General features: G+C 36.6%; 1 protein-coding gene across 2 annotated transcripts; it reads left to right on the top strand.

The window, feature by feature from the left end:
* Positions 1-87: 87 nt before the first annotated feature.
* On the top strand, positions 88-25963 carry POLI (DNA polymerase iota). Of its 2 annotated transcripts, XM_003788442.3 has the most exons (10): positions 88-236; positions 1638-1763; positions 4589-4753; positions 7257-7409; positions 10291-10527; positions 12658-12836; positions 13636-13727; positions 17691-17821; positions 23250-23455; positions 25125-25963. In XM_003788442.3, the coding sequence occupies exons 1-10, from the start codon at positions 131-133 to the stop codon at positions 25941-25943; spliced, it is 2214 nt and encodes a 737-aa protein (XP_003788490.1). In that variant the 5' UTR covers positions 88-130; the 3' UTR covers positions 25944-25963. The 2 variants fall into 2 exon arrangements, with proteins under 2 accessions (XP_003788490.1, XP_023368177.1); XM_023512409.1 differs by lacking the exon at positions 1638-1763 and having other exon boundaries at positions 131-236; positions 25125-25943.
* Positions 25964-27794: the final 1831 nt, after the last annotated feature.

The raw sequence follows: 27794 nt of genomic DNA, 5'->3' as shown, positions 1-27794 counted from the left end.
CTGGGAGGCCCCAACCGCGCAGGCGCCAGTCTCGGAGCGGCGGCGGGCGGGGTGGGGGGCGGTCGGCCGCGGTTTCCCTGGAGACCAGGCGGAAGCGGCCGGAAGCTGCGCTGCGGTTGGCCGCGACAGGATGGAGAAAGGGGTGGAGCCCGAGGAGGGAGGAAGCGGCGAAGAGGAAGAGAACGAGGCTTGGGTCATGGAGCTGGAGGACCTGGGGGCGGCAGGTGGCTCGCAGGGTGCGCTGGGGCTGGAGGGGCCGGGCAGCCTCCCTGGGGTGTAAATGAGAAGGGCGGGGCGGGCGGATGCCCGGGTGGCAGTCGTCGGGGCGCCCCCGCCTCCGCCCAGCTCGGCTTCAAGGGCTGCCTTTCTCCGCCCCGAGTTTCGTGGCGTGTACCCGAACTGGGATGGCTTTACCCTCTGGGAGCAGAGCGGGGCGCGCCGGCAACGACAGATGCTTGCTGAGGGCGCATCTGTGCCTTTCTATTCACCTCCACGGAGGCGAGGCGGCGCCTCTCTCAAACAGCCTGACGAAACTGCGAGGTTCCCGGCGAATTATGGTTGGAGAAGTTGAAGGCCGTGGTGCTCACTTGGCAGAGTTGGAGACCCGGCCTCAGCCTGGCAGGAAGGGATGGATGGCTCGGAACCGAGCAGGGGGCACGTGGGCCGTGGTCTCCTCTTTGGTGACCCAGGTCCAGCTTCTGGTCCCTGCCTTGTCCCACTCAGGCCCCTGGTGGCAATGACACTGGTTTTCATGCTCTGCTTTGTTGTTGTTGTTTAATTTTGGAATAATTTTAGATTTATCTGAATGTTGCCAAGATAGATTTCCCCTAACGATAACATCAACTTGGCACATTTGTCAAAACTAGGAAAATAACATTGGAATAATACTGTTTACTACACTTATTTCAGATTGTATCAGTTTTTTCCCTGAATGTTCTTTTTCAGTTCTGGTATCTATCCCAGAATATTACACTGCATTTAGCCTGCCTCAATTTTCACCATTGTTAAGAGCTAAGAGCAAGAGTCCCCTTTGTCATCCCTTACCCCAGGGGTGACTTTATAAACTACTTTTTAAAATCGAAGTGTTTGTTTATTCATTAGACACAGTTCTAGGCACTGGAAATTTAGCGCTATACCTGATAATTCTGCTGTCGTATGGGAATTAAATATAGTCCGCTGGAACCCAGAAATTGTCATTTGCTATTTTATATTTTAGACAGTTTTCTTAAATGTAAGGATGTGCCACTTGCAATTTTCAAGTTGGTTAATGTCCGTGTTGTTTCAACTATTCTGCCCCTTCGGATTTACGGTAAAAGTTACCATAAACTAACAAGTGATAGTATTCACTCTTGCTATTAGCTCATCCATTATTGGTCAAAACTTTTCTGCTTTAAGTTTATTGCTATCCTGAGAAAAATGCAGTGCAGCAAGACATGCTAATTCATCAGGACTGAAGACCCTACTGTAGATGGAGTTTCATGTCTTTGTAGTTTTTAGATACTTTGACTCATAATAAATCAAGCAAAAAGCTTACAAGTCTTCATACTTTGGACAGTATCATGTTTTAGGAAACTGTCAGTTGCTCAGAGATGGTATCCAGCCTGAACATATGTTTGTATTTCTCACATATTGTGCAGGATTTCACGATCAAGTGTTGCCAGCAGGAAGTTTTTCGTCTAGAGTCATAGCACACCTGGATCTGGATTGCTTTTATGCACAAGTAGAAATGATATCAAATCCAGAACTAAGAGACAAACCTTTAGGTAACTCTGACCATTGATAATATTTTTATTGTATAAGTATGAGATTATCCACTCATTTGTAATGTTCATTATATTCTGACTTATGAACCATATTAACGGTTTTTTAAAAAATTTTAAAAAGGAAGATTTGGAAGCAGTTCTTATGGTATTTTATAGATGATCATCTTTGCTTTACTAACAAGTGTAAATTTATAAGCTTCATTTAATAAGCAGTGAATGGGGTGTGTCGTCTCAAGCTTGTAATCCCAGTACTTTGGGAGGCTGAGGCAGGAGGATTGCTTGAGGCCAGACATTGGAGGCAAGCCTGAGCAAGAGTGAGACCTGTCTCATTTAGAAAAATCAGCCTCATTTGGTGGCATGCACCTGTAGTCCCAGCAACTACTTTGGAGACTGAAGAAGAGGGATCGCTTGAGCCAGGAGTTTGAGGTGGCAGTAACTGTGATAGTGCCACTGCACTCTAGTGCAGGCCACAGCTGGACCTTGCCTCAATAAAAAAATGGTAAATCTGATTAGTACAGCCACTGAACAGATGAACTTTTAGTTTATACTGGTGAGTAGCTTAATTTGCCAGGGAGATTTCACTTTCTCAGTGCTTGAACTTTTACATGGCTTGCATCTTAAAAACAACCACTTTTATTACGTGTTAATGGAAGTTTCTATCTACCCTTCATTTCTGAAATTAATTCTTAAAAATGTTTGAATAGAACCCTAAATGCTAAGGGCAAGCTTTCCATAAAAACTCAAAGAAAAATTTTACATGGAGTATTTACTTACTGATATGCTGGCTTGTTTTAACATTATTATTCATATTTTAAATTGGGAAAGATACAGAAGAAAGAGATGGATTTTTTCATGTGTGCAGGATGGATTCATCTTTTAGTATAAATATAAAGAGCTATTTTGGTTCACTTGCTGCTACCCTCTTGCACCTAGTTGAGCTTAATCCCAATACAGCCTAGCTAATTTACTAAAGGACAAAGGGATGACTGATTTTTGCTATCCCAAGGTAAGTTTAGGATCTTAAGACTTTACTAAGGGTGTCAGAATCAGGGGACCTAAGTTTTTTCTCCTGAGGGCATTTCTAATAATTAGCACTGATATATAAGATGCTTTGTAGATAATTCTTAAAAGGTGTTAAGTAGGAATTAATGATTATTGGGAAGTGAGGGAGAATGTTCAGTTTCTTGGAGAAAACAAAAGTAATCTTTCACTTAAATGCTCTAGTAATCTATGCTCAAATCAGGCTGGTGACATATGGTAACGAGTTTATATAATTGTGAATTAAAAGACAACTTTCTAAGTTAAGAATTTTATCAATCTGATCTTGGAAGCTAAGCAGGGTCGGGCCTGGTTAGTACTTGGATGGGAGATTGCTTGGGAATACTGGGTGCTGTAGGCTTTGTTGAAGAAAAAAAAATTTAAGAATGTTATCAATCTGACTTTTTTATTTACTGAGGAACTTTATACCTTTGACTCAGTGATTATATTTTTGGGCACAACCTAACATGAAGTATTTTTGGACACAACCTGATATATGAAAAAATTTTATGTGAAAATGTTTCTTTACCTTGTTTATACTATCACAATTTTATTTTTATTTATTTATTTATTTTCTTTGAGACAGAGTCTCACCCTGTTGCCCTCAGTAGAGTGCCGTAGGGTCACAGCTCACAGCAACCTCCAACTCTTGGGCTTAAGCGATATTCTTGCCTCAGTCTCCCAAGTAGCTGGGACTACTGGCGCCCACCACAACGCCCGGCTGTTTTTTGTTGGAGTTGCCTCTCCTATTTTAGCTGGACTGGGCTGAGTTCGAACCCACCACCCTTGGTATATGGGGCTGGTACCCACTATCACTATTTTAGAAATAAACATTTTTGCTTTTCTCTTAAACAAATTGACTACTTGCTGCTGTAAGAGCAATGTTTATCTAAGATAAGTAAAATTCAAACATGTAGGGGAAAAAAGTTATGTCCGTCTCCCTAATGTTAGATGTTTAGCTATTTCTTAAATTAACCAGTAAACTGGAATTTTGTTCAGTATGTAGATGATCATAATTTAATCATGTTTGATAAGGAGGGAACTCATAATGCCTTTTCACTGTCTAATCTGCAGGTTGCTGTTACGAATAGTTTAATAATTGGGAATGTTAATTGGGAGGAGATCCCTAGTAATTGTACTTTGGCCCTTAGAGCACATCATTGCTTTATATTCATTGACAAGTTACTCTTAAATTAAGTGGGTTTTTCGAGCAGCAACTACTATAATTGCACTAAATTATTTTAATGTGGTTTATTCTTTGTAAAACATGGCCTAGAGTTTTATACAGCAGTATAAATTAACCTGCTTTTATATTGTCTGTAAAAAAAATCCTAGAAGGGTTTGTTTGATTTGTGTCTTATCACTGAAGATTTCATAGAATATATGGATTTATGTTAAGTGTTAAATTTGAGAACTGTAATGTGCAGATGCCTCTTATATCTGAATAACTGATCTACCATGTAATTCTATCATTTGGTGTTTTATTATTTAATAATAACTTTCTTTCTTCCACAAAGTAGACAAAACAACCAAAGATTAAAAGTAAGGCATGAAAAAAGAACATATTGGTGTCTTATAATTCATAATAAGTAGATAGCTTGAAAACCTGACATTTCTGCATTGTAGAATTTTGATGAAAGGAGGCTATATTTTAAACTGAGACTAGGCTTTTTATTTTTATTAAAACAAATTGCCTTATAACTTACACAATTATAATATCAAATTAATGTTTTAAAATGTTTTTTCAATCCTGCTTAGTTTTCTCCTAAAATATTTATTTTTTATAGGGGTTCAGCAGAAATTTTCAGTGGTGACCTGCAACTATGAAGCTAGGAAATTTGGAGTCAAGAAGTGTATGCCTGTCAGAGAGGCGAAAGAAAAGTGTCCGCAGCTGGTACTAGTTAATGGAGAAGACTTAACCCGTTACAGAGAAATGTCTTATAAAGTTACAGGTACAAATTACAGGCAGCATACTTTTAGCATTAATCTTTAGGTAGGAGGCCTATTCACTATGTTAAACTTTTTATAAATGTAAAATGTCATAAGCCATGTTCTTTTTTTCTAATAACTTTTTATTGGGGGGCTTGTCCACTTTAAAAACTATATCACAGGACAGCTATATATAATGAGTAATGTTTTCAATAAAGTTATAATGGGAAGTGATTTGAACTATCACAACTGATGTTTATAGATGGCAGGCAAAATGTAAACAAGGTTTACATGAGAGAATGGGAGAGTTTATTTTAAATGAATTATGAAGAAATACGGTAATCTCTAATGCATTAATGATAGTTGGAAGAAGCTTCTGTAATGTTTGATCAGCATAATTAAAAACTAATTTCAAATAAACTATTAGAAAAAATAATGGGTATATTAATTTTTCTTAGATTTTTACATATACCTTACATATTAGAATGTGGCTGAACTCTCCCATGTTATGGTTTGGGTTTGAGTTTTAGTATTCTAGTAGAATATGTGTACAAATACATATGGTTTCAAAATGTGTAAGGATCAGTATTGTGTTTACTTTTTTCTGTTTTTGTTTTATTAAATCATAGCAGTTTTCAGATGAAAAGGTTAACTATTTGTAGTATATAGTTCTTAGAAATTAACAGGAAAAAGAAGCCCAATATTAAACACCTGCATGGTCATATGAAAGAAAATTCAATGAAATTCATGTTGGGGACAAGGGGATAGGACAGTTTACACACAGCAGATACATTGCATGGGAATATTGCACACTTCCTGGGTGAAGAACACACCTACAACTTGTACTTTAACCTTAGCAAAGCAAACTATGTAACCTAATTGTATATACTCCCATATTAATCTGAAATTTAAAAAAAAGTCTAATAAAAATGGACAAAGGATATGAATAGTCAGTTGACAAAAAGAGCCTACCAACAATTACATGGAAAAATATGCTCAAATTCATTAGTGACTAAGGATATTTGAATTAGTAACATTGTTTTATATCCATCAAGCTTGCCACAAAATAAAAACAGTGTAATAAAAAAAATCAAGAAATGTGCTGAGATTAAAGATATATAGTCTTTAACCCAGTGATATCACTGTTGGGAATATATTAAATAGAAATGAAATCATAAGTACATAAAGACATGTACAAAAATATTCATTGTACCATGGTTTATAATTGGCAGAAATGTGAAAAGAAAAATGCCTATCAAGAGGAGAATGACAAAATAAATACTTCGATATGATGGAGATAGCCATTAAAAAGAATACATTGGTGCAGTGCCATTTGACTCATAGAGATATGCCTGACTGTGTGAATTAAAAGGCAAGATACAAGTTGTATATCACATTTTTCCAAGTGTGTAAAACAATAACCCTGATAACTCTCCCATATGTATATGTTTGTATGTGAACAAGAAGAGAAACACAGAAGGATATATAGTAAGTTTTTAACATTGATTAACTTGAGTTGGGAAAGAGACAGGGTAAAAATGGGAGGAAAAGAGACGAAGGGATGGCCAATCAGAAAAGATTAAGGCTGTACACCTACACATTCTTGCAAAGTTGTGGTTGTGTCCAGATAATCAAGAACTGCAGGGCATTTTTAGTGTATACAGAAATGATTATATAACACACACAATTCTGCGTCTTGCCTTTGTGCTTAATGATCTTTTTTATTGTTCAGAGAAATCTTCCTCATTCTTTTTAATGCCTGCACAGGGTTCCATTGTATGTGTCTGATATTTATTTAACCAGACCTTTAGTGACATGAAGGCAGTATCTTCCACTGTTGCTGCATAAATATTAATTGCACCTTTTTTTCACTAAAAAAGTCTTGTTTTGATTGATATATGGTTTTCCTGCATAGTAATGGATTATTATGCTATTGCTAGGCTTTTGCTCTAACAAATATATGCTATAGTAGACATTTTTACATAGAAATTTTGGCATACTTTTAAGTGGACAGCTATAAAGTTTCTATTGTTGAATCAAATGTTATTTACATTTAAAATTTTGAATGCCTATATGTAGCCCATGAGGTTGCCCCAGCATAGTATTAGCATGTATGAGAGTGTTAGGTAAAAAATCTTTGCCTATTAGGTGAAAAATACTATTTCTGTACCTGTAATACATTAAATATCAGTGATTGTAGTTTACTTATGATTTTGAAGCAGTGTGTCAAAGAGTAAACTACAGTCTGCTTAGGTAAGTAGTATAGCGTGGAAGACTGAGCTGAATATATTGCCATGAGTCACTGCTGTAGGGCTGCCATTTTTTAACTTGTTGGAAAATATTGCCTCTCCTCAGAATGCGGTACATTAAAAAAAAAATCAACTGAGGTTTTTATTAAAGATAATGTAGAACTATGACCATAATGGTAAAAACCTTTACCAATATAGTTGATGTATTTTTAAGCATTGAATTTATTCTGGTTAAAACATCAATTACATATATGCTCCAATATTATTTTAATTGTAGAATTGTTGAAAGAATTTAGTCCAGTTGTTGAGAGACTTGGATTTGATGAAAATTTTGTGGATCTAACAGAAATGGTTGAGAAGAGACTACAGCAGCTTCAGAGTGATGAACTTTCTGCAGTGAGTGTATCGGGCCATGTGTATAATAACCAGTGTGAGTGGGTTCTTAATCATTTTATTTAGTAACTGAAAGTACATACCTTTCTTAAAGTTCAGTGAGTTTGCTCTGCCATTCTGAAGGATTTACACATTTTTTTGGAGGTGTATTTTGTCAGTAATTTGTCTAGAATAACTAAAATTAGGTGTTGCTATTCCACAGTAAGTATTAAGTTTTAATGATATGTGGTTCAGTTCTCCATTCGGTTTTCATCTGTTTAAAAAGCCATACTAGCTGGGTGCAGCAGCTTGCACCTATATTCCCAGCTACTTGGAAGGCTAAGGTAGAAGGATCACTTGAGTCTAGGAGTTCAAGTCCAACCTGGGCAACATAGTGAGATCCCATTTCTAAAACAAACAAAAAGCCATACTTCTTCAGGTCATCTTTAAGTTGCAAGTGTTGGCTTGTTAATATGCTTTTTAGAATAATTTTTGGTTCTCCTAAAATGATCTGTAAAACAAAATTTTGAGGTAGGCTAAATTTGCCTTTAATGTGTCTTTTATGGTTCTTTCTGTTCCCCTGAGGCACTGAGACCCTCGTGTTGTTCTGAGACTTCTCATGTTACCACTTTGGGAATCTTGGCCAAGCCATCTGCTGTGTGCTAATATCTTCTCCAAGGTCCTATTTAATCAGTTCAAATACTCTTTGCCAGTTCTTAGCAAGCAAGCAGACTGTTTCATCTCCTTCACATATTAAAGTGTGAATGACTGGTGATGCTTTCAGGTAGATTTGACTTTGAAAATAAGCTACAGTAGGTGCCAGTGACTAATTAGCCTTTCAGACATCTTGTGACTCAGCTGGTGACTCTTTACCACACCACATACAAGACAAGTTACTCTGTTTTGGTGTGAGACTCCACTAAACCTCTTGCTTCTAGTTTTCAGTGTGTGTTTCTTCTTACCCTCTTTTTTTGTGACCTGGGCATCAGTCTCCAGTGTAGTTCTCCACCAAAAAAGGAGGAGTAGAGCTGCAGTTTCAAGAGGACGTGAAGCTTTTCATGTGTCTTTGGTACCTGTGCTCTTTGGTCACTTTCAAGGGCTAAGTAATGAGAAGATTCCAAATACATTTCTATATGACTTTTAAAGCAAATTCAGAATTTATTGGTTTTAGAAAATATAATAAAGTTAGATTTTATATCCCCCAAAGAAAATGTCCAATGATTTATTAAGTCTTCCTTTTTCATACAAGATTTTATTAAAAAATGATTTTTGAACCTACAGAAAAGTTGATAGACTAGTCCACTGAGTACCTCTTATGTCCTTTCTTGTAGGTATGCCAGGTGTTATCATGTTGCTACATTTGTTTTCTCTTGCTCACTCTGTGGATTAGTTGCTTGATGAGCCTTTTGAAAGTAAACTGCTAGCTTGGTGCCTGTTGCACAGTGGTTATGGTGCCAGCCACATGCCCTGAAGCTGGTGGGTTTGACCTGGCTCTGGCCAGCTAAAACAACAATGACAACTCCAACCAAAAAATAGCCAGACATTGTGGCAAGCGCCTGTAGTCCCAGCTACTTGGGAGGCTGGGGCAAGAGAATCGCTTAAGCCCAAGAGTTGGAGGTTGCTGTGAGCTGTGATGCCATGGCACTCTTATCCTTGCTGAGGGTGACATAGTGAGACTCTGTGTCCAAAAAAAAAAAAAAGTAAATTGCAGATATCATGGCGTTCATCTCTAAATACTTCTAGCATGAGTATCTTGAGAATAACAGTGGTTTCACATAACTCTAATACCATTTTACACCTAAGGTAATATGTTTCTATATAACTTTGCTACACTTTTTATAAAGGATCTTTTAAACCAGGGGTGTGCAACCTTTCTTTTTCCTCTGCTATACATTGGAAGAAATAGAGTCATGTTGGGCCAAAACAGTAAATGCACAAATACTGAGCAAAGCTGATTAACAAAAAAAGGTCAGTGCATACTTTTCATGATAATTGATACCACAGATAAACAAAAAAGTCCTCAGAAAATCAGCATGTGGCCCATGGGCTGCTGGTTGGACATTCCTGTGATTTAAACTATGTACAGGTGTAAATTGTTTTCACCTTCATGTAAAGCTGGTACATGAAGTTTACATTCAGGTCTTTAAATCTATGATACTAGCTTTCTTACTATACGATGATACTTTTATGCTTACTTACAGACAGATTCCTGCTAATATCAGTAGGAATATTTATGAAATCAGTTTTCATAATTTGCTTATTATTAAGCATGCCCAGTATATTTGCTATTATAGGCCCTTGGAATTCACTTATATTTGTTTACTTTACAGTATTCCCATAAAGAATGAAAGAGATCAGTCAAGTGTGTAACAGGGTGGTGGTGATCTCTTAGTCTGTTTTGTGTTTCTATAACAGAACACCTGAGACTAAGGTAATTTATAAAGAAAAAAGGTGTATTTGGTTCATGATTCTAATGGCTGGAAAGTTCAAGATTGGGGTTTGCATCTGGTGAGGGCCTCAGGCTGCTTCCATTCATGGAGCATAAAGAGGAGCTTGTGTGTACAGAGATCACACGAGGAGGGAGGAAGCAAGGTGGGGGGTCGGGAATGCCAGCCGCTTTTAAACAACCAGCTGGGAACTAACAGAGTGAGATCTCAGTCACCCCTGAGGGAGGGCATTAATCTATTCATGAGGGATCTACCCTTGTGACCCATTAGGCTCCACTCCCAACTTTGGAGATTAAATTTCAACAGAAGGTTTGGAAGGGACAGACATCTAAACCATAGCAGGTAGTGATGATGGCAGAGGCAGTGATGGTGATGGTGGTGGTAGGATTTGGGATATAGATGGACTAAGCCCACACCTTTTAAAACTTTTTTATAGGAAAGAAAATTAAAATTTTTTGTTGTGACTTTTGACAACATTCACTGTTTTTATAGGTATAAACCTGGATGACATCTTGCACGTCAGGCTACTTGTTGGATCTCAGATTGCAGCAGAGATGCGGGAAGCCATGTATAATCAGTTGGGGCTCACTGGCTGTGCTGGAGTAGCTTCTAATAAACTATTGGCAAAATTAGTTTCTGGCATCTTTAAACCAAATCAGCAAACAGTATTATTACCTGAGAGTTGTCAAGATCTTATTCACAGTTTGAACCACATAAAGGAAATACCTGGTAAGACAATTATATATAAAAAGTATATATTGGTTTTATTGTATTTTTTAATTTTAAAAGTTATAAATACAGTATAATTGATTCTTAGACATATATACTTGGAGAAAACCAAAAAATTATGTTTTCTGGAACAACCTGTATTTGGAAATATGTGGAAGTACTATTCTAGTTTAACCTACTTTTGAATAGTTAGAGTATGATCATAAAAATTACAACATAGAAACACATGGTCCTTTATTTCTAGTCCCGTGTTCATACTCTTACACTGTCCGTTGCATCTGGAGAGGGGAATTTGTCTTTTTTTTTTGAGACAGAGCCTCAAGCTGTCGCCCTGGGTAAAGTGCTGTGCCATCATAGCTCACAGCAACCTCCAACTCCTGGGCTTAAGCGATTCATTTGCCTCGGCTGGGAATACAGGTGCCCGCCACAACGCTCAGCTATGTTTTGGTTGTAGTTGTCATTGTTGTGTGGCAGGCCCGGGCTGGATTCGAACCTGCCTGCTCTGGTGTATGTGGCTGGTGCCTTAGCCGCTTGAGCCACAGGCGCCGAGCTGGGAATTTGTCTTTTAGTCACTTTCTTTTGAGATTATATATAAAATGTCAGGACTGCAGTGGACCTTCCAAAACATCTATGCCAAGTTCTTCATTTTAAAGATGAAGAAGTGGATTTCCTTGAGGGGTTTAGTGACCTGTTTAGGTCAGGGGCAAGCTTGTATCTTTGAAGAGCAAATACTTTTGTTTTTATAGACCATCAATAAAGGATATGTTGAACTTGATTTCTATGTTATTACCAGGGAATAAGATGTTACAAAAGAATTCTGTGGAAATACATTCTAAGACAACTGAAAATCTGTCTTTTAGATGTCATAACTTTGCAGTTTTAACCCATGTTTTTGTGATTACAAAATGTATTATATACCGCCTTGCCTTCCTTAGTATAGTATAATTTGAAGTTTTTTGAATGACTGAAGGACAGTGTCAGGTTATAATAAACTGAGGACTGTATACTGATGCAAATATTCTTCTTGGCTTTCCTTTTGAATTCTTGTATCCTTCCCCTCCCCCCAGGCTTTCTACTTTCTCCTTTATTGCCAAATGGCCGACCTTTTAAAATTTCTTCTGTGAAAATAACTGGCATTTTGCTTTAATAATACCCCCCATACACTCATCTTCTCTGACTTATGGCCTAAACTGCATAAGAAAACCAGATAACTATAGTTTTTTAAAAATGAAATTAATAAAGAGATGCTAATTGGCTTGAGTATTTTCTCTAGTGAATAAAGTATTATTGAGTTAGTACAAAAATTTTATGTTAGGAATTTTGCTTGTAAGATTTTTTTATTGTTTGCTTTCTGGGTTTTAGTTGCATTCTGAGTGGTAAATATTGCTGGATGTGACTTGTGGATGAATGTTTGGTGTTGTATATAGGAATCAATCTAATAGGTTACCTAATAAGTACACATTAATTAATTTAAATTGCTCTAATGACAATCTTTTTTTACATTAATAATCACGACTCCTGAATTACTTCTGTAACATTATAGAATAGGTGGTAAAATTTTCATTTTAGCAAGAATGCATTTATTGGCTATCCCTGTATTCATTATATTATACATGTTATCAGAGGTTCAGAGAGGTACATATAACTCCAGGCCCTGAGTAGAAGAATAGCAACCTAGTTTACAATGGCATTTGATCTTAGCAAAATAACTATAGTCCCTACTTATCTGTGGTTTCTCTTTCCTCAGTTTAAGTTACATGTAGTCAGCCATGGTTTGAAAATAGTAAAGTATTTAGAGAGAGAGAGAGAGACTACATTCACGTAACTTTTATTGTGGTGTATTATTATACTTTTTCCATTTCATTTTTACTTATTATTGTTAACCTCTTACTGTGCCTAATTTGTAAGTTAAACTTTGAACAGGTGTGTAGTGTAAGGGGAAAAACATAGATTTCAGGAATCTATTGAGGGTCTTGGGAAGTATCCACTTGGATAAGTGGAGACTACTGTATTAATTATAGAACTTAAAGATATGACTTTAATATAAATTAATATATTTATAATATTTTAATTAGCATTATTTTAAGGAGAAAAGCTATTGTAACTCTATACATATTTATTTTTATTTAGGTATTGGCTATAAAACTACCAAACGTCTTGAAGCCCTGGGCATCAATAGTGTGCATGATCTCCAAACCTGCTCCTCTAAAATATTAGTAAAAGAATTAGGGATGTCAGTTGCTCACCATATCCAGAAGCTCAGTTTTGGAGAGGATAACTCTCCTGTGACACCCTCAGGACCACCTCAGGTACATGGTGACATTTATCTTAACTGAGTACTGATTATTACATTATTTGTGATAAAAATTTCTACATTTAGTACCATGTTCTTACTATTCTGTTAGGTTAACATATAATCCATTTTCTATGGGAGGGCTACTTTATTATATCAGATTAATAAGTACTATTAAATTGAACTTTAAGCATTAATATTTTTAAGCTTCAGGTTAGCTACTTAGATTGGATATGGTACAACTTAATTTTAATGGCTTATAATCTTTTAGAATTCTCTTTTTTAGAGTAGTCCAATGATTTAGGAAATGGGGAAGGGCATAATCACCCAGTTAACACTAAAGGATTTTCTTCCTTTATGACAAGCACTTTACTAAGTGCTTCATGTACACTTGTCCATTTACTCTTCATAACCAACCTTTGAGGTAGGTAGTACCATTGTTTACTTCTTCCTTCCTTTTTCTTTTTCCTTTTCTTTTTTTTTAAGATGAGGATACTATACTTTGAAAAGGTTAAAACAACTTATCTAAGGATAAGCTCAGATTCAAGTTCTAGAGGGCTAAGAGCTTTGCTTTTATCATAAAAAATAAAGCTTGGAGTTGGTACTAGAGCTTTATAATTTTCCTGACATCCAGTACACTTTCTAGTGGGCTACAATAACTTGCAGATTGAAAATAGCTAATATGAATGAAATAAATGCCTCAAACTAAGTTAAAGAGATAAGTTAGTAAAGAGTGTATTGAATATCGGACATACACACTGTTAATAGTTGAATATTTGAGTTTACATTAAGTTTTATTTACACTTCTTTGGTAGTCCTTTAGTGAAGAAGATTCATTTAAAAAATGTTCATCAGAAGTTGAAGCCAAAAAAAAGATTGAAGAACTACTTGCTAGTCTTTTGAACAGGTAATTTTCTTTCTTTTTTTTAAATTTCTTATAGCATAACTGTGTACATTAATGCAATCATGGGGTACAGTATGCTGTTTTCATGTACATTATGAAATACTCTCATCAAAGTGGGCAAGATAACCTTCATGTCATTTTCTTAGTTATTGAGTTAAAACGTTCATACTCTGCTTTTAGAAAGATTCACTTGTACCCTTGTAAGATAAACCATAGAGGTGACCCCACTAATCTCCCTCCCTCCCCCATCCATCCCCCCCACCCCCCCCCCCCCCCCCTTCCCATATTCTAAGGCTATAATTAGGTTATGACATTCCTATAAAAGCTATGAATTAGTTTCAAAATAAGGCTGTGTACATTGGATACTTTTTCTTCCATTCTTGAGATACTTTGCTAAGAAGAACATTTTCCAATTCCATCCATATAAACATGAAGGAGGTAAAGTCTCCATCCTTCTTTAGGGCTGCATAGTATTCCATGGTGTACATGTACCACAATTTATTGATCCATTCGTGGGTCGATGGGCATTTGGGTTTCTTCCATGACCTAGCAATTATGAATTGGGCTGCAATAAACATTCTGATACAAATATCTTTATTGTAATTCGATTTTTGGTCTTCTGGATATATCCTAATAAAGGAATTGCAGGATCAAATGGCAGGTCTATTCTTAGTTCTCTCAGTGTTCTCCAGATGTCTTTCTAAAAAGAACGAGTTAATTTGCATTCCCATCAGCAGTATAGAAGTGTTCCCTTTTCTCCACATCCACGCCAACATCTCTGGTTTTGGGATTTTGTGATATGGGCTAATCTCACTGGGGTTAGGTGGTACCTCAAAATAGTTTTGATTTGCATTTCTCTGATGATTAAGGATGGAGAGCATTTTTTCATATATCTGTAGGCCATGCACCTCTCTTCTTTAGAGAAATTTCTATTCCAGTCCCTGGCCCACCCTGAGATGGGATCGCTTGGTTTTTTTTGTTTTTTGTTTTTTTTTTGCTAATACGTTTGAGTTCTCTATGGATTCTGGTTATTAAACCTTTGTCAGAGACATAACCAGCAAATATCTTCTCCCATTCTGAGGGCTGTCTACCTGCTTTTTTACTGTGTTCTTGGCTGTGCAGAAACTCTTTAGTGTGATCCGGTCCCCAAAGTGTATTTTTGACATTGCTTCAATTGCCTGAGGGGTCCTCCTCATAAAATTTTTGCCCAAGCCGATTTCTTCAAGTGTTTTCCCTATACTTTCTTCTAGTATTTTCATAGTTTCATGTCTTAAGTTTAAATCTGAACAGGTAATTTTCAATCCATTTTGCCAAGTCATCCTCTATATTCATTTAATACTTCTTATCTTGGAATTTACAGATTAACTAGAGACTAAACAATTTCAGATAGATCATTTATCATGGGATTTGTCTGAATTGTAGACTAGTGTTGTTAATTTCAGTAATACGGATTATACTATGGATCTTTAAGCCTCAGAGAATTATCTAAAGGAGGTTTATGGATATCTGTAATAATCCTAGGGCTATTCTAGTCCTTTGATGAGAAGAAAGAGGTTTTAATTTTTCCCTGTCTAAATTGCAAAGCCAGTGCCTAATAGTTAACTTGCATTTCAGTAAGAGATTAAAAAGTCAAAGGAATAATTCTGCCATAACTTAAAAACTCTATATCTAGGAACAGGTATATAAATTTGTGATGGTTGAGGATAAGACATTATTAAAGCAGCAATGATGGAGGAAGCAGAAGGACCCTTATATCTCCTTTCCCTCAGACTGTGTGAGAGGATGTGGTGTCAGGAAGGAATGGCAAAGTGGGGCTGTGTGTGAGCGGTGTGTGCAGGGGTTCTCATCTGTAGGTACCTGGAGGCGTGGGGCTTGTGGATATATAAACAGCATAATATAAACTGGACGAGAACGTTTTTTGATGCTCATTAGCAGGTATCACACCTGTATTTCTCAATACTCCACAAAAAAAAAGTTATCTCTTTTTCTTTTCTTTGATTCTTTTTTTCTTGTTAGGAATTTCTCAAATTGGGGTATCAAGGTCTAACAGAGTATGTGTGCTTCTCTGATGATTCTAGTAGGGCTAACTGTATCTACAAAAAATAGATTTTGGACCAGGCATGGTGGCTCATACCTGTAATCCTAGAACTCAGAGAAGCTGAGGTGGGTGGATGGCTTGAGTTCAGGAGTTTGAGACCAGTCTGAGCCAGAGTGAGACCCCATCTCTACTAAAAATAGGAAAAAACTACCTGGGTGTCATGGTGGGCACCTGTAGTTTCAGCTACTCGAGAGGCTGAGGCAGAAGGATCGCCAGAGCCCCAGAGTTGGAGGTTGTTGTGAGGTATGACCCACGGCACTCTATCCAGGGCAACAGAGTGAGACTCTGTCTCAAAAGAAAAAATGGATTTTGAATAGCTCCAAGTCTCAGAAAACTGATGAAGTAAAATTTCATACAGCTTTGCTGTCACATGTACTGTGTTGCTCAGGTCTTGAGCAGAGCTCTGCAGCTGACTGTTGGCTGCATGCCGTGGGACTGGCTGTATGGCCAGGTTCCAGCAATATGACTCAGGTTGGGACTGCGAGTATGCTAGTGAAACTGGGTCATTTGCTGTGCTTCAGCTAAATGGAAGGCTGCTCAGAAATGCCTAGCCATTGGAAACAGTTCTTCACATAGAGAAACCACAAGAAGTGTAAGTTTCACAGGTTCTCTTACTTGAAGAATGAACCCAGAAGTGACTGACCCTGTGAACTGTGAGGTATCAACTGTGAATCCATATTGCAGCTTGTCAGTTTCCTTTCCCACACCATGGCCCCTTATTTCAGTGACTGAAATGCATTCCCATCTAAGTGACTGGCAAAAAAATAATTAGATACGTGTATGTATGTATAATTATTTTTTTCTTTAGAGTATATGATGATTAATACTGTAAGCATATAAGAAGTGTAAAACCATGAGGTTGTAATCATTCCGCTAGGTACTAGTTTAAGATTGCTTATGATACAACCTTTTTCTAATGAGTCTTAATTAGCATATCACATTCTTTGAATTGCATAATTAATAGAACAAGTTTAACTGGAAGGTATTTAAACCAATAACTTATTTATAGGAAGCATTTAAGATATTTTGTTATCTTAAATAGCCATCAATGAATAAGTTTTGTGATAAAGCAGTAAGAGATAGTAAAAAATTATTTAACTACAGAATGAATTTTACCAATTCGAAATCTACAAGTTAAATATGTTTAACAACGTGCAGTATTTGCATTTTATGTTTGAGTTAAATACGGTTAGTTTTTCCAGTAATTAGATTTTTCTGCTTTTCAAATCATTAAAACATTTATTTCAACACTAAAACCAAGACCATTTGGAGGGATCTCCTAAGGTGCATATATATCTTCTGACCTTCCTAAATATGGTATGTAATTGATCTTTCAAGGTATTGCTCTACTATGCCATGATGTAGGGTGGAATTTCTGGCTCTCTTGGATTTGAGCAGTGCTCTTGACTTTAACAAAAGTGATCCTGTTCTGCAAAAAGTATTTCTTTTTGTAATCTCATTTTATAAGAAAAAAGTTACAAAAAACTTTTGGTACTTTTCTTTTATTTTCTTCTGTTAGTGAATGATTCTCTCAGTTCTTAAATTTCTTATCAATTTTAACTTGTTGCTTTTAGTTATGTTTTGGATTATAAAACAGTTTGTTAAATTATGTCTTCTTTCTGTTTTGTTTCTGAGAATACTCAATTCTGAGTAAGGCCTGAGATCCTTACATTTAAAATTTCAGAGCATTAGTACATAGACTTGGTTGATACTTATTTGGGCATTCAAGAACCTACTATTTAGTTATCTACTGCGTGCATAATTGTTAGTTATATAGGACACCTGTAGGTAAATAAGGTGTTTGTTGTACTATTTTAAAAAGTCTTATACCTTTTCTAATTTCTTATTTCTATTTTCTCTTTTTGTAGAGTATGCCAAGATGGAAGGAAACCCCACACAGTAAGATTAACACTCCGTCGATATTCATCTGAGAAGTACTGTAGTCGTGAGAGTCGTCAGTGCCCTATTCCTTCCCATGTAATTCAGAAATTAGGAAGAGGTATGGACTAGTTTTCTAAGATTTTATTGGCATACAGGATTACATGTAGTATGTACCATGAAGGAAAAAAAAATTTTTATTAGCAGGTTGAAAAAAATAAACTTAGAATTAGAAAGATTCTCCTAAAATGTAGAGTGTTTACAGGTAGTTAGTGAGAAATTAAAATTTTTATTCTATCAGGCATTTTTACTACAAAAATGCTTTGTCACTATTTTAAAATAGATAATAAAAGTAAATATTCAGTTAAGAATGTTTCCCTAGTTCAAAGAAAACAAAACTATGATAATTATGGGGTATGAGATAACTTCTTCATGGACATTTAGGTTGTTTCCGTTTTGGAGCTGTTAGTAAAAACGTTGCTGTGGCTGGGCGTGGTGGCTCATGCCGGTAATCCTAGCACTCTGGGAAGCCGAGGTGGGTGGGTTGTTGGAGCTCAGGAGTTTGATACCAGCCTGAGCAAAGGCAAGGCTCTGTCTCTACTAAAAATAGAAAAACTGAGAAACTCTTGAGCCCAGAAGTTTGAGGTTGCTATGAGCTATGATGATGCCCTGGTACTCTCTCCAGTGTGACAGTGAGACTCTGTCTCAAAAAAAAAAAAAAAAGAAAAGAAAAGAAAAAATGAACATCTGTGTGTAAATCATTGGGTGGCTATATGTTTTCATTGAGTAGATTGCAAAGAATTACTGGGTCATATGACAAGATGAACTGTTTAAGAAACTGCCAAACTTTTCCCCAAAGCTGTTGTTAGCAGTTTACGTTCTCACCAGCAGCGTATGAAGGTGCCAGTTTTTCATATCTTCCCCACCATTTGGTGTTATTAGTACCCTTTAATTACAGTTGCTGATGGTGGTGTGGTTTTTCTTTTGTGGGTAGGGCTTTAGTTTCATATCTAAAAATTCTTTGCCTAACTTAAAGGTCACAGACATTTTCTCTTTGGTTTATAGTTTTAAGTTTTATATTTGGGTTAATTTTGAGTTAATTCTTTATGTGTGGTGTAAGGTATGTGGACATCCAGTTATTCCAGTAGCATTTGTTCAAAAGACTATTTTTTATTTCCTTGCTCCTTTTTTGTTTTTATTTTCTTGCTTTTTTTTTTTTGTTGTTGTTGTTGTTGAGACAGAATCCCACCCTATGACCTGAGCAGAGTGCAAAGGCATCATAGCTCACTGCAACCTCAGACTTGGGCTGTGGGTATCCCTCTGCCTCAAGCACCAGAAGCTGCTGGGATTACAGGTGCTGGCCGCAGTGTGGTGCCCAGCTGGTTGTTTTTGTTTGTTTGTTTGTTTGTTTTTTAAATGAGTTGGGGTCTCACTCTCATTCAGACAAGTCTCAAACTCCTGATCTCAAGCAATTCTCCCTTCTCATCCTCCCACAGTGCTGGGATTACAGGCATGAGTGCCCACAGCCAGCAAAAAATAAAAAGGACTATATTTTATCCCTTGAATTGGTAGGGCATCTTTGTCAAAAATTTATGAACAATAAATATAAAATTTCATTTCTTGATTTTCTTGTTTCATTGATCTATATGTTTATCCTTATACCTATTCTGCCCTGTTTTGGTTACTGTACATTTTGAAATTAGGTAGTTCAAGTTCTCTAGCTTTGTTCTTTTTCAGAAAATTGTTTTGGCTATTTATAGTCCTGGACTTTTGTTTAGAAAGATTTTAAAATAATAATTTATTTATTTTTTAGACATCTGTTCACATTTTTTGGTTTTTTGGAGTCAGTTTTGTCTTCTAGTAATTTCTGCATTTCATCCAAGTTGCTTCACTTGTTGGCATGAAGTTAATATTCGCTTTAATACTTTTAATTTTTGTAGGGTCTATAGTATTATTCTCTTTTTCATTCCTGATTTCCTTGTCATTCTAGCAAAGACTTATCAGTAGGATTTCTGTCAAGATCCATCATTCAGTGGCATTTCTGTTCTTTTTCTATTTTTTATTTCGTTTATTTCTGCTCTGATTTTTATTATTTTTCTATTTCTGCTTTCTTTAAGATTAACTTGCCTTTTTCTCTCGGTTTCTTAAGGTGAGCATTATACTTCTTCTCTACTAAGTGAAGTTTAGTAAGTAATGCTTTAGCTGTATTTGAAAAAATATTTATTTTTATAAGTTTAGTGGGTACAAGTACATTTTTGTCACTTGTATATGTTGTGCAGTGAAGTCTGGGCTTGTAGTATACCCATCACCCAAATAATGTATATATATACCCTTTAGATAGTTTTAGTCCCACACTCCCCTCTCATCCTCCTTTTTGGAGTCTACAGTTTTCTATTATTCCATATATCCCATGAATTTTGTAGTGTTTATCTTTCATTAAGCTCAAAATGGAGGAATCAGAAGAACCCTCTGATAATGTCTTGTAAATTCTTTTTTGACCTCCAACCTTGTTTAGAAATTTGTTATTTAATTTCCAAGTATTTTATAATTTTCCAAACCTTTTTCTGTTGTTGATTTCTAATTTAATGTCATATTGATCAGAGAAATACTTTGAATAATTTCAGTCTTTTAATATTTATTAAAACTTATTTTATGGCCTAGCATATCATTTATCCTGGAGAATGTTCTGTTTGTTTTTGAAGAGTTGAACAATAGTATCAAGCAACTTAACTAAAACATACGGGGCACTCCACCAAAACAGTACTTTATTGAACGACAATTTGGCTGGATATATTAATTCAGGACAGTGTTTTTCTTTCCATACTTTGAATATGTCATTTCACTATCTTTTGGTTTCCATTATTACTGATACAGAGTTAGCTAATAATAGTGTTTTTAGTCTCCTTCCAATCAGGAGAGAGTAACCACACAAGAATTTGAATAGGGGCTGGGCTTAGTGTCTCACACCTATAATCCCAGCACTCTGGGAGGCCAAGGTGGATGGATTGCTTGAGCTTATGAGTTCAAGACTAGCCTGAGGAAAAGTAAGACCCCCTGTCTCTACTAAAAGTAGATAAAAAAAAAAAAAAAAAACTGAGGCAAAAGGATTGCTTGAGCCCAAGTTGGAGGTTTCTGTGAGCTATGACGCCACAGCACTCTACCTAGGACAGGATGACAACTTGAGACTCTGTCTCAAAAAAAAAAGGAAAAGAATTTGAATAGGGAAAGTTTCAAATAAAGGATTATTATGATAGGGGAGTGACTGTAAAGGTATAAAGAGAACTCTAAAGGGCGTCCTAAAGCTGAGGAAAAATATCCAAGGAAAGGCAAACTTGAAAGGAAAGACTCCTTTCCACAAGAAGACGTGGTTGCAGAGCACTGAATGATGGAGACATTCAGTGAGTTACTGGCCTGGAGCTGACCCAAAGTTGCTATGCGTCTATGGATGAGCTGAGGCTTGTGGTTGGGCACACAAGGAATCATGATGTTGGACACTTGCTCATTGGCCAGGGCCACACATGAGCTGGGTCTTCCATATTGGGAAGCTTCTAGAAACAACCCTGTAGTATGCAGGCAAATTGAGACTAAAGGGTGGTAATGCTATCAGCTCAGAGATAGAGGGCATGATTGCCTACATAGGAAGGGCTGGAGGAAACAATGCTGGAGGCAAGTTGAGCCTTTTGGGAGGGCAGGCAGAGGGAGCTGGGGTGTATTTATAGTACTGGTCTGGAGCATTGTAGTATTTGAGTTGGAAGGGCCATGATAAGGTGACCACCAGGCCTGGGGCTTAAGATTGCTGAGGGACTACACAGTTGTACATGTGTGTGATGTGGCAGATCCCTGCTGGATGTCCCCACACTGCAAATAGACCATGCAAGGGGAGTAAAAGTAAATGGCAGTAAATTGGAGCCAGTAAGACAAGCTGCCACCTCCTCCAGTGCACTCCACTATTGAAGTTTAACATCGTGGTCATTACAAAAATTTTTAAGGAGTCCAGTCTATAATTGCAAAGCAAATAGGAAGGGTGACTTTGGAGCTGAGAGATGGCAAATTAACAGCCATATTGTATTGTTATTTTCCTTTATGTGATAAGTCATTTATCTTTCTGTCTTTGTCTATCAGCAGTTTATGACAGACATGTCTAAGTGTGAAATCTCTTTGTGTTTATCCTACCTGGGATCCACTGAGCTTTTTGATTCTGTGGATTGATGTTACTTTAAAATGGAATTGGGGGAGTTTTTGTCTCCCCACGCCCACCCTGGCCTTTTCCTTGTAAGACTCCCATCACCTCATCTATTCTGGCAACTTCAAAGTCTTTGCTAAATCCAACTTACAGTCAATTTATGTTGACTATTCTCCTCCCCCCACCCCAGTACGGATCACACCTTGCTGTTTTTCTGTATGTTTTGAGTTATTTTATTGAAAACTAGACATTTAAGATTATGTAGCAACTTTGAATTTAGATTTTTTTTTTCTGTAGGTTTTTTCCCCTTTTTTTGGTGATTTGTCTAAATCTAATCTTTAAAATCTACCTCTTCTGTGTTGTGTGGCCACTGATTTCTGTGCTTAGTTTTATTTTTTAACTCAAATTTTTATTTTCTATTTTGGCTGCCCAGGGAGTTGTCTGTGTCTGTGTAGTTCAGTGATTAGCCAAACACTGGTCAAAGGTTTTGCTCAAACCTAGAGCCTGGAAGCCTTCCATCCTCTGCCACTGGGAAAGCACCTCAGAAATTTAGACCATTTTCAAGTCTGCCTTAACTTTTATTTTCTAGCAGGCTGTGTTGTGCATCTCCTGGGTGTGCATGTAGGCATTTCAGCCAGGAGAGTGCGGAGAGCTTAGGTCCTCTCTGGCTCTGCTCCATATGCATGAAATCGGTCTCCCAGTCAGCTAGGGTTGTGAGGAGAGCTCATCTATTCCTCTGTGGTTCTGTCATTTCCAGATCTCCGGGTTAAGTTTCTGGCATGTTCACTTATCGTTCACTCAGTTGTGGGATTTCCTCATTCATTTTCTACCAGCTTTGCTCATTTTACTGACAACACCACCGAGTGTGGGCTTTTCCTCTCTGCCTCAGATGAGGTGTGTTCCCTCCCTCCGGCAGGGAAGCTGCTGGCTTTTTTATACCAACCCAGCTATGTAAGGGGGCATCACAACAGTCCCAGCCAGTGAGGCTATTGTCTCCTACTTTACCTGACAACTAGCAGCTTTTTATAAATCAGTGCTTCTCACTTTGTTTGCTTTTGATTCATTTCCAGATTCCCAAAATGGTTGTTTTTGACAGTTTTATAGTAGCTTTTTAGAGAGAGGATTTTCTTACCACATCACTCTACCATAACCAGAAAGTCACATATTTTAATCTTGTGGAAACTTTTAACCTATTTGTCATTTATTATTAATGTTGAAATGTCCTAGTTTAGTATATAATGTTTAGATGCCCTATGATACTTATTTAGGATTCTAATATCTAAATCTAAGCAATCTAAATTATATTAAGCTCTTTGTGTTAATTATCATATATGTTAGGTATAATCTTCTTATATATTTTATTTAGGAAATTCTGATGTGATGACCCCAATGATTGATATACTTATGAAACTTTTTCGAAATATGGTGAATGTGAAGATGCCATTTCACCTTACCCTTCTAAATGTGTGCTTCTGCAACCTGAAAGCATCAAATGCTGCTAAGAAGGGGTCTATTGATTATTATTTAATGCCATCATTATCAACAACTTCACACCCTGACAAGCATGGTTTTGTAAGTATACTCTTTGGTTAGGCTTTCTAAGCACACTTCTTACTGGATCTGCGTGATTAAATTACAAATCTAAGTTAGTGTTTAACTGGTGCGGTTTAGAGATTGTTTTGGGTGAAGTTGTTTGGATGATTCACTTGTTTATAGGATCTATCATGTTATGATTGCTGGCCTTAAATATATTGTGATACTGTTCAGGTAATTTATTTGTTTATAGTATTGATCATATTATAGAGACAGGCCTTAAATATGCTGTGATCTAAAAAGAAAAATAAACTTCACTGAATAAAAGTGAAAATCATTATGGAGCTATCCTATGTTGGAAGTGTTAAAACATTTTTATAAGAATATATAGGGATATGATAGATTAGCTCATAAATATGAAAATATTTCAGATATTAGAAATTAAATCTTTTTATCTGTCAGTTTATACATAAGCTACTAGTACCCTTCCCAGAATTTTTTTGTTAAAGTATTTAAATTTTCTTGGTTTTGAAATTATGTTGAATTCAATATTCAGTATGTTGAATATTGATAGAATTCACTACTGATTTTACAGGTGTAAAATTAACAGTGTGGTAATAGAGAGGCAAAGGCTAATCACATTTTTAAATGACGATAACAAAACCCATTTACTGTACATGTGAACCTCTTGTAAATGTAGGATGTCTTAGAAAATAATCACATTTTGCTAAATTATGAGTGTTTATGATTAACTCTTAATTTGAAATATTTTTATTTTCCTCATTTTTTATTGTTTAGTCAGTAATTTTACTAATATTCCTATTTCCATTTAAGTTTAAAGCAAGAATAGTATTATAAAAATAGCAAATTAATATTGTTTTCAAATTACTTTTCTCTGTGACCCTTTTTATGCCATTTATTACATTTTAAAAGGTGTTTATATTTTGCATTTTAATTAATCTGTGGAATGGGAATTAAAGGTCTTAATTTACAGTTCAATAGAGAAGTAAATGTAAGTAAAATTACCTTGCATGTTTTTGGCATACAGTTGGTGCTCAATCTCTTCTACTCCTTTTACTTTTTTTAAGTTAATATCACGTTGATGTGACTATATTTACCTTTCTATGGTGCCTAAAGTTAGAGGGGAGATTTAAATAAAAAACTTTATGTAGAAAAATTATGTAAGTTAGCACTGAAGGTATTTTTAAATTTTTATTTTATGTAAATGTAAAATAGTGTTATAGCTTCATGATGTTGAGTTTTTACTATAAAAACTTTTTCTTTCTGTTAAATATTGCCCTATAGAATAGTAATATATGGGATACTAGACCCTGATACTCCATGTGTGTATTTTTAAAAACATACCCTTTGGTAAATAACTTACTTTTTCTAGTCTACCATTCTTGTATTTACAGAATTTGGCTACATGATTGTTATGATCTACCCAGGTCTCCAGATGTCTATTTACTTCTGGTTTGTTATGTAGGAAGGAACCCTCTTCTTGGAATAGTGAACAAAAATCCACACAACAGTGTGACTAATTGTGAAGGGGGATCTCAAGTTGTTTGGAAATGGCCACAAGGATTGAAGTTGTTGAGTAGGATGGAAGCATGTTGTCAGATGATAGCTACAGGATAGGCACACTTAGCAGCACAGATATTTAAAAGATGGCAGATTCCTAAATTATTCTGTTATCTTTGTGTTTTAGAAAATGAAAGACACGCACATGGAAGATTTTTCCAAAGATAAAGAAATAAACCATGATTTTCTACAAAGTGGAAAAATCGAAAGTACAAAGACTGAGGAGTCTCCATTAGATACTACAGATTTTTCTAAAGGAAAAGATAATAATGAATCTGCACTGTGTTCACTTCCTGAGGGTGTTGACCAAGAAGTCTTCAAGCAGCTTCCAGTAGATATTCAAGAAGAAATCCTATCTGAAAAATGTAGAGAAAAATTTCAAGGGAAAGAAAATTTGAGTTGTCCATTACATGCCTCTAGAGGAGTATTGTCTTTCTTTTCTCCAAAACGAACACAAGATAGTCCCATAAATCCTAGAAATCCCTTATTCAGTAGCAAACAGGCATCCTCTGTATCTTCTTGTGAACCTGGAACATCAGGCTTAAATAGCAGTAGTTCATCTTATCGCTCTAGCCAAAAGGATTATTCATATTATTTAGATAATAGATTAAAAGGTGAACGAATGAGTCAAGGACCTAAAGAGCCTCAAAGATTCCAACTTCCAAATACAAACCCTGCTGTATCTGTTTTCCATTCACTTCCAAATTTGCAGAGTGAGCAGCTTTTCTCCAAAAACCAAACTGCAGGTAATTGTCATAAGCAAACAATGGCCTCTCATCATGAAGGACTTACAGAAAATAGAGAGCAGGATTCATTTGATGAGAAAATCACTTTTCCTTCTGACATCGATCCTCAAGTTTTCTATGAACTACCAGAGGACGTACAGATGGAACTGTTGGCTGAATGGAAGAGACGGGGACCAGATTTCCCCATTGTACATAAATAAGCATGTTCAGAAGAAACGTCAAGCAAAGGGAGTGCTATTGTTCTAAGATTAACAGTTTATTAAGCACCTCTAAATTAAACACTAATATATATTAAATAATTAAAATATATTAAATAATATGTTAAACAAATGTGAAATGTTTCAGATAAAGCAAAGATAGTTGGGGGAAGTAAATTCTGGCACAATGCATAAAAATGTTCATGACAAATAATGTAAAATATTATCTTCCTTTATTTCTAAAGCTATTTTACATTGCTTTTCAATAAAAAGAATATCATGGTCATTACTAGTACATTTTTTTTTTTTTTGAGAGAGAGCCTCAAGCTGTCCCCCTGTGCTGTGGCATCATAGCTCACAGCAACCTCCAACTCCTGGGCTCAAGTGAGTCTCCTGCCTCAGCCTCCCAAGTAGCTGGGACCACAGGCGCCCACCACAACGCCCGGCTATTTTTTGGTTGCAGTGGTCATTGTTGTTTTTGGCGGGCCTGGGCTGGGGATTCAAACCCGCTACCTTAGGTGTATGTGGCTGGCACCTTAGCCACTTAAGCCACAGGCACCGAGCCACTAGTACATTTTTTTATAAATTGTGGGGGAGATATAGATGACAATGTATAGGTAAAGAACGGGTACAGTAGCTCATTCCTGTAATTCCAGAACTTTGGGAGGCTGAAGTGTTAGGATCCCTTGAGGTTGGGAATTGAAGACTAACCTGGGAAACAGCAATACCCTATCTCTAAAAAATAATTACTTTAAACAGTTGGGTGTGGTGGTGGATGCCTGTAGTCCTAGCTACCTGGGAGGCTGAGGTAGAAATATCACAGGATGACTTGAGGCCAGGAGTTAAGACTGCAGTGAACTATGATCACTCCATTGCATTCTAACCTATGTGAGAGAGTGAGACCCTTATTCTTTTATTCATTTATTTATTTATTTTGCAGTTTTTAGCCGGGGCTGGGTTTGAACCTGCCACCTCCGGCATTTGGGGCCGGTGCCCTATTCCTTTGAGTCACAGGTGCCGCCCAGACCCTTATTCTTTAAATAAATAAATAGATGGATAGGTAGCCAAGTGCTATTCTATAGTGAAGAACACTTTTTCTTTGAACCATGGAATGTCTCGAGAAATAACAGCCAGTTAGGAAATGGCCAAATGGGAAATTCTGTGTGAGCTGGTGCACTGTTGTAATGCAAGAGCAATGAGTCGGCCCAGATTTTTTCCGTTAAGCTTTTCCTATCTGTTCTGTATTGATGCTTACTTGGTCTTCTTTGCTTCTCACAGTCAGCTTATGACTTTGATGCACAATTTTATGATTTTGCAGTGTTTTCTGCAGTTCTGCTTGTTACTGGATGCCCTGATGTCTTTTTATCAGTGAAGTTTCTCTCTATTCAGGAAAACCATTTAATCCATTTGTACACTTGCGGTTTTCTTCATGGCATTATCCCCATAAACTTGGACTAATATGTCCCTGATTTCACTTCTGCTCTTGCCAAGTTTAGCAAGAAATTTACGAATGTTCATTACTATAATTCAAGCTCTCACATTCTGTGCTGGCACACAAATGAAATGCAGTAACAGTAACAAACAGCTCTGAACGAGACACCACCACACATCAACATGACTACAGCCATTGAGACACATACCAACATTATGAAGCCTAAATTGTTTGTGCAAAGCTGCCAGTGTAAGCGCATGGTGGCAATTTCTCAAACTTTTAATTGTCAGACTCCATATGTTGAGATAGAAAAATTGGTGGTGTTGATAGCACAATATATCTTCGGAAGGTTTAGCCAGACTGTAATAGTCTGCTAGCCCAGTGTTACCATCTTTTTTGATGTAACACCCTAGCAGTGAAAA

This window comes from Otolemur garnettii, unplaced genomic scaffold, assembly GCF_000181295.1.
Source record: "Otolemur garnettii isolate 467f Iridium unplaced genomic scaffold, OtoGar3 scaffold00027, whole genome shotgun sequence".
In the NCBI taxonomy this organism is placed as follows: Eukaryota; Metazoa; Chordata; class Mammalia; order Primates; family Galagidae; genus Otolemur; species Otolemur garnettii.
This window is presented reverse-complemented; position numbering and strand designations above follow the sequence as displayed.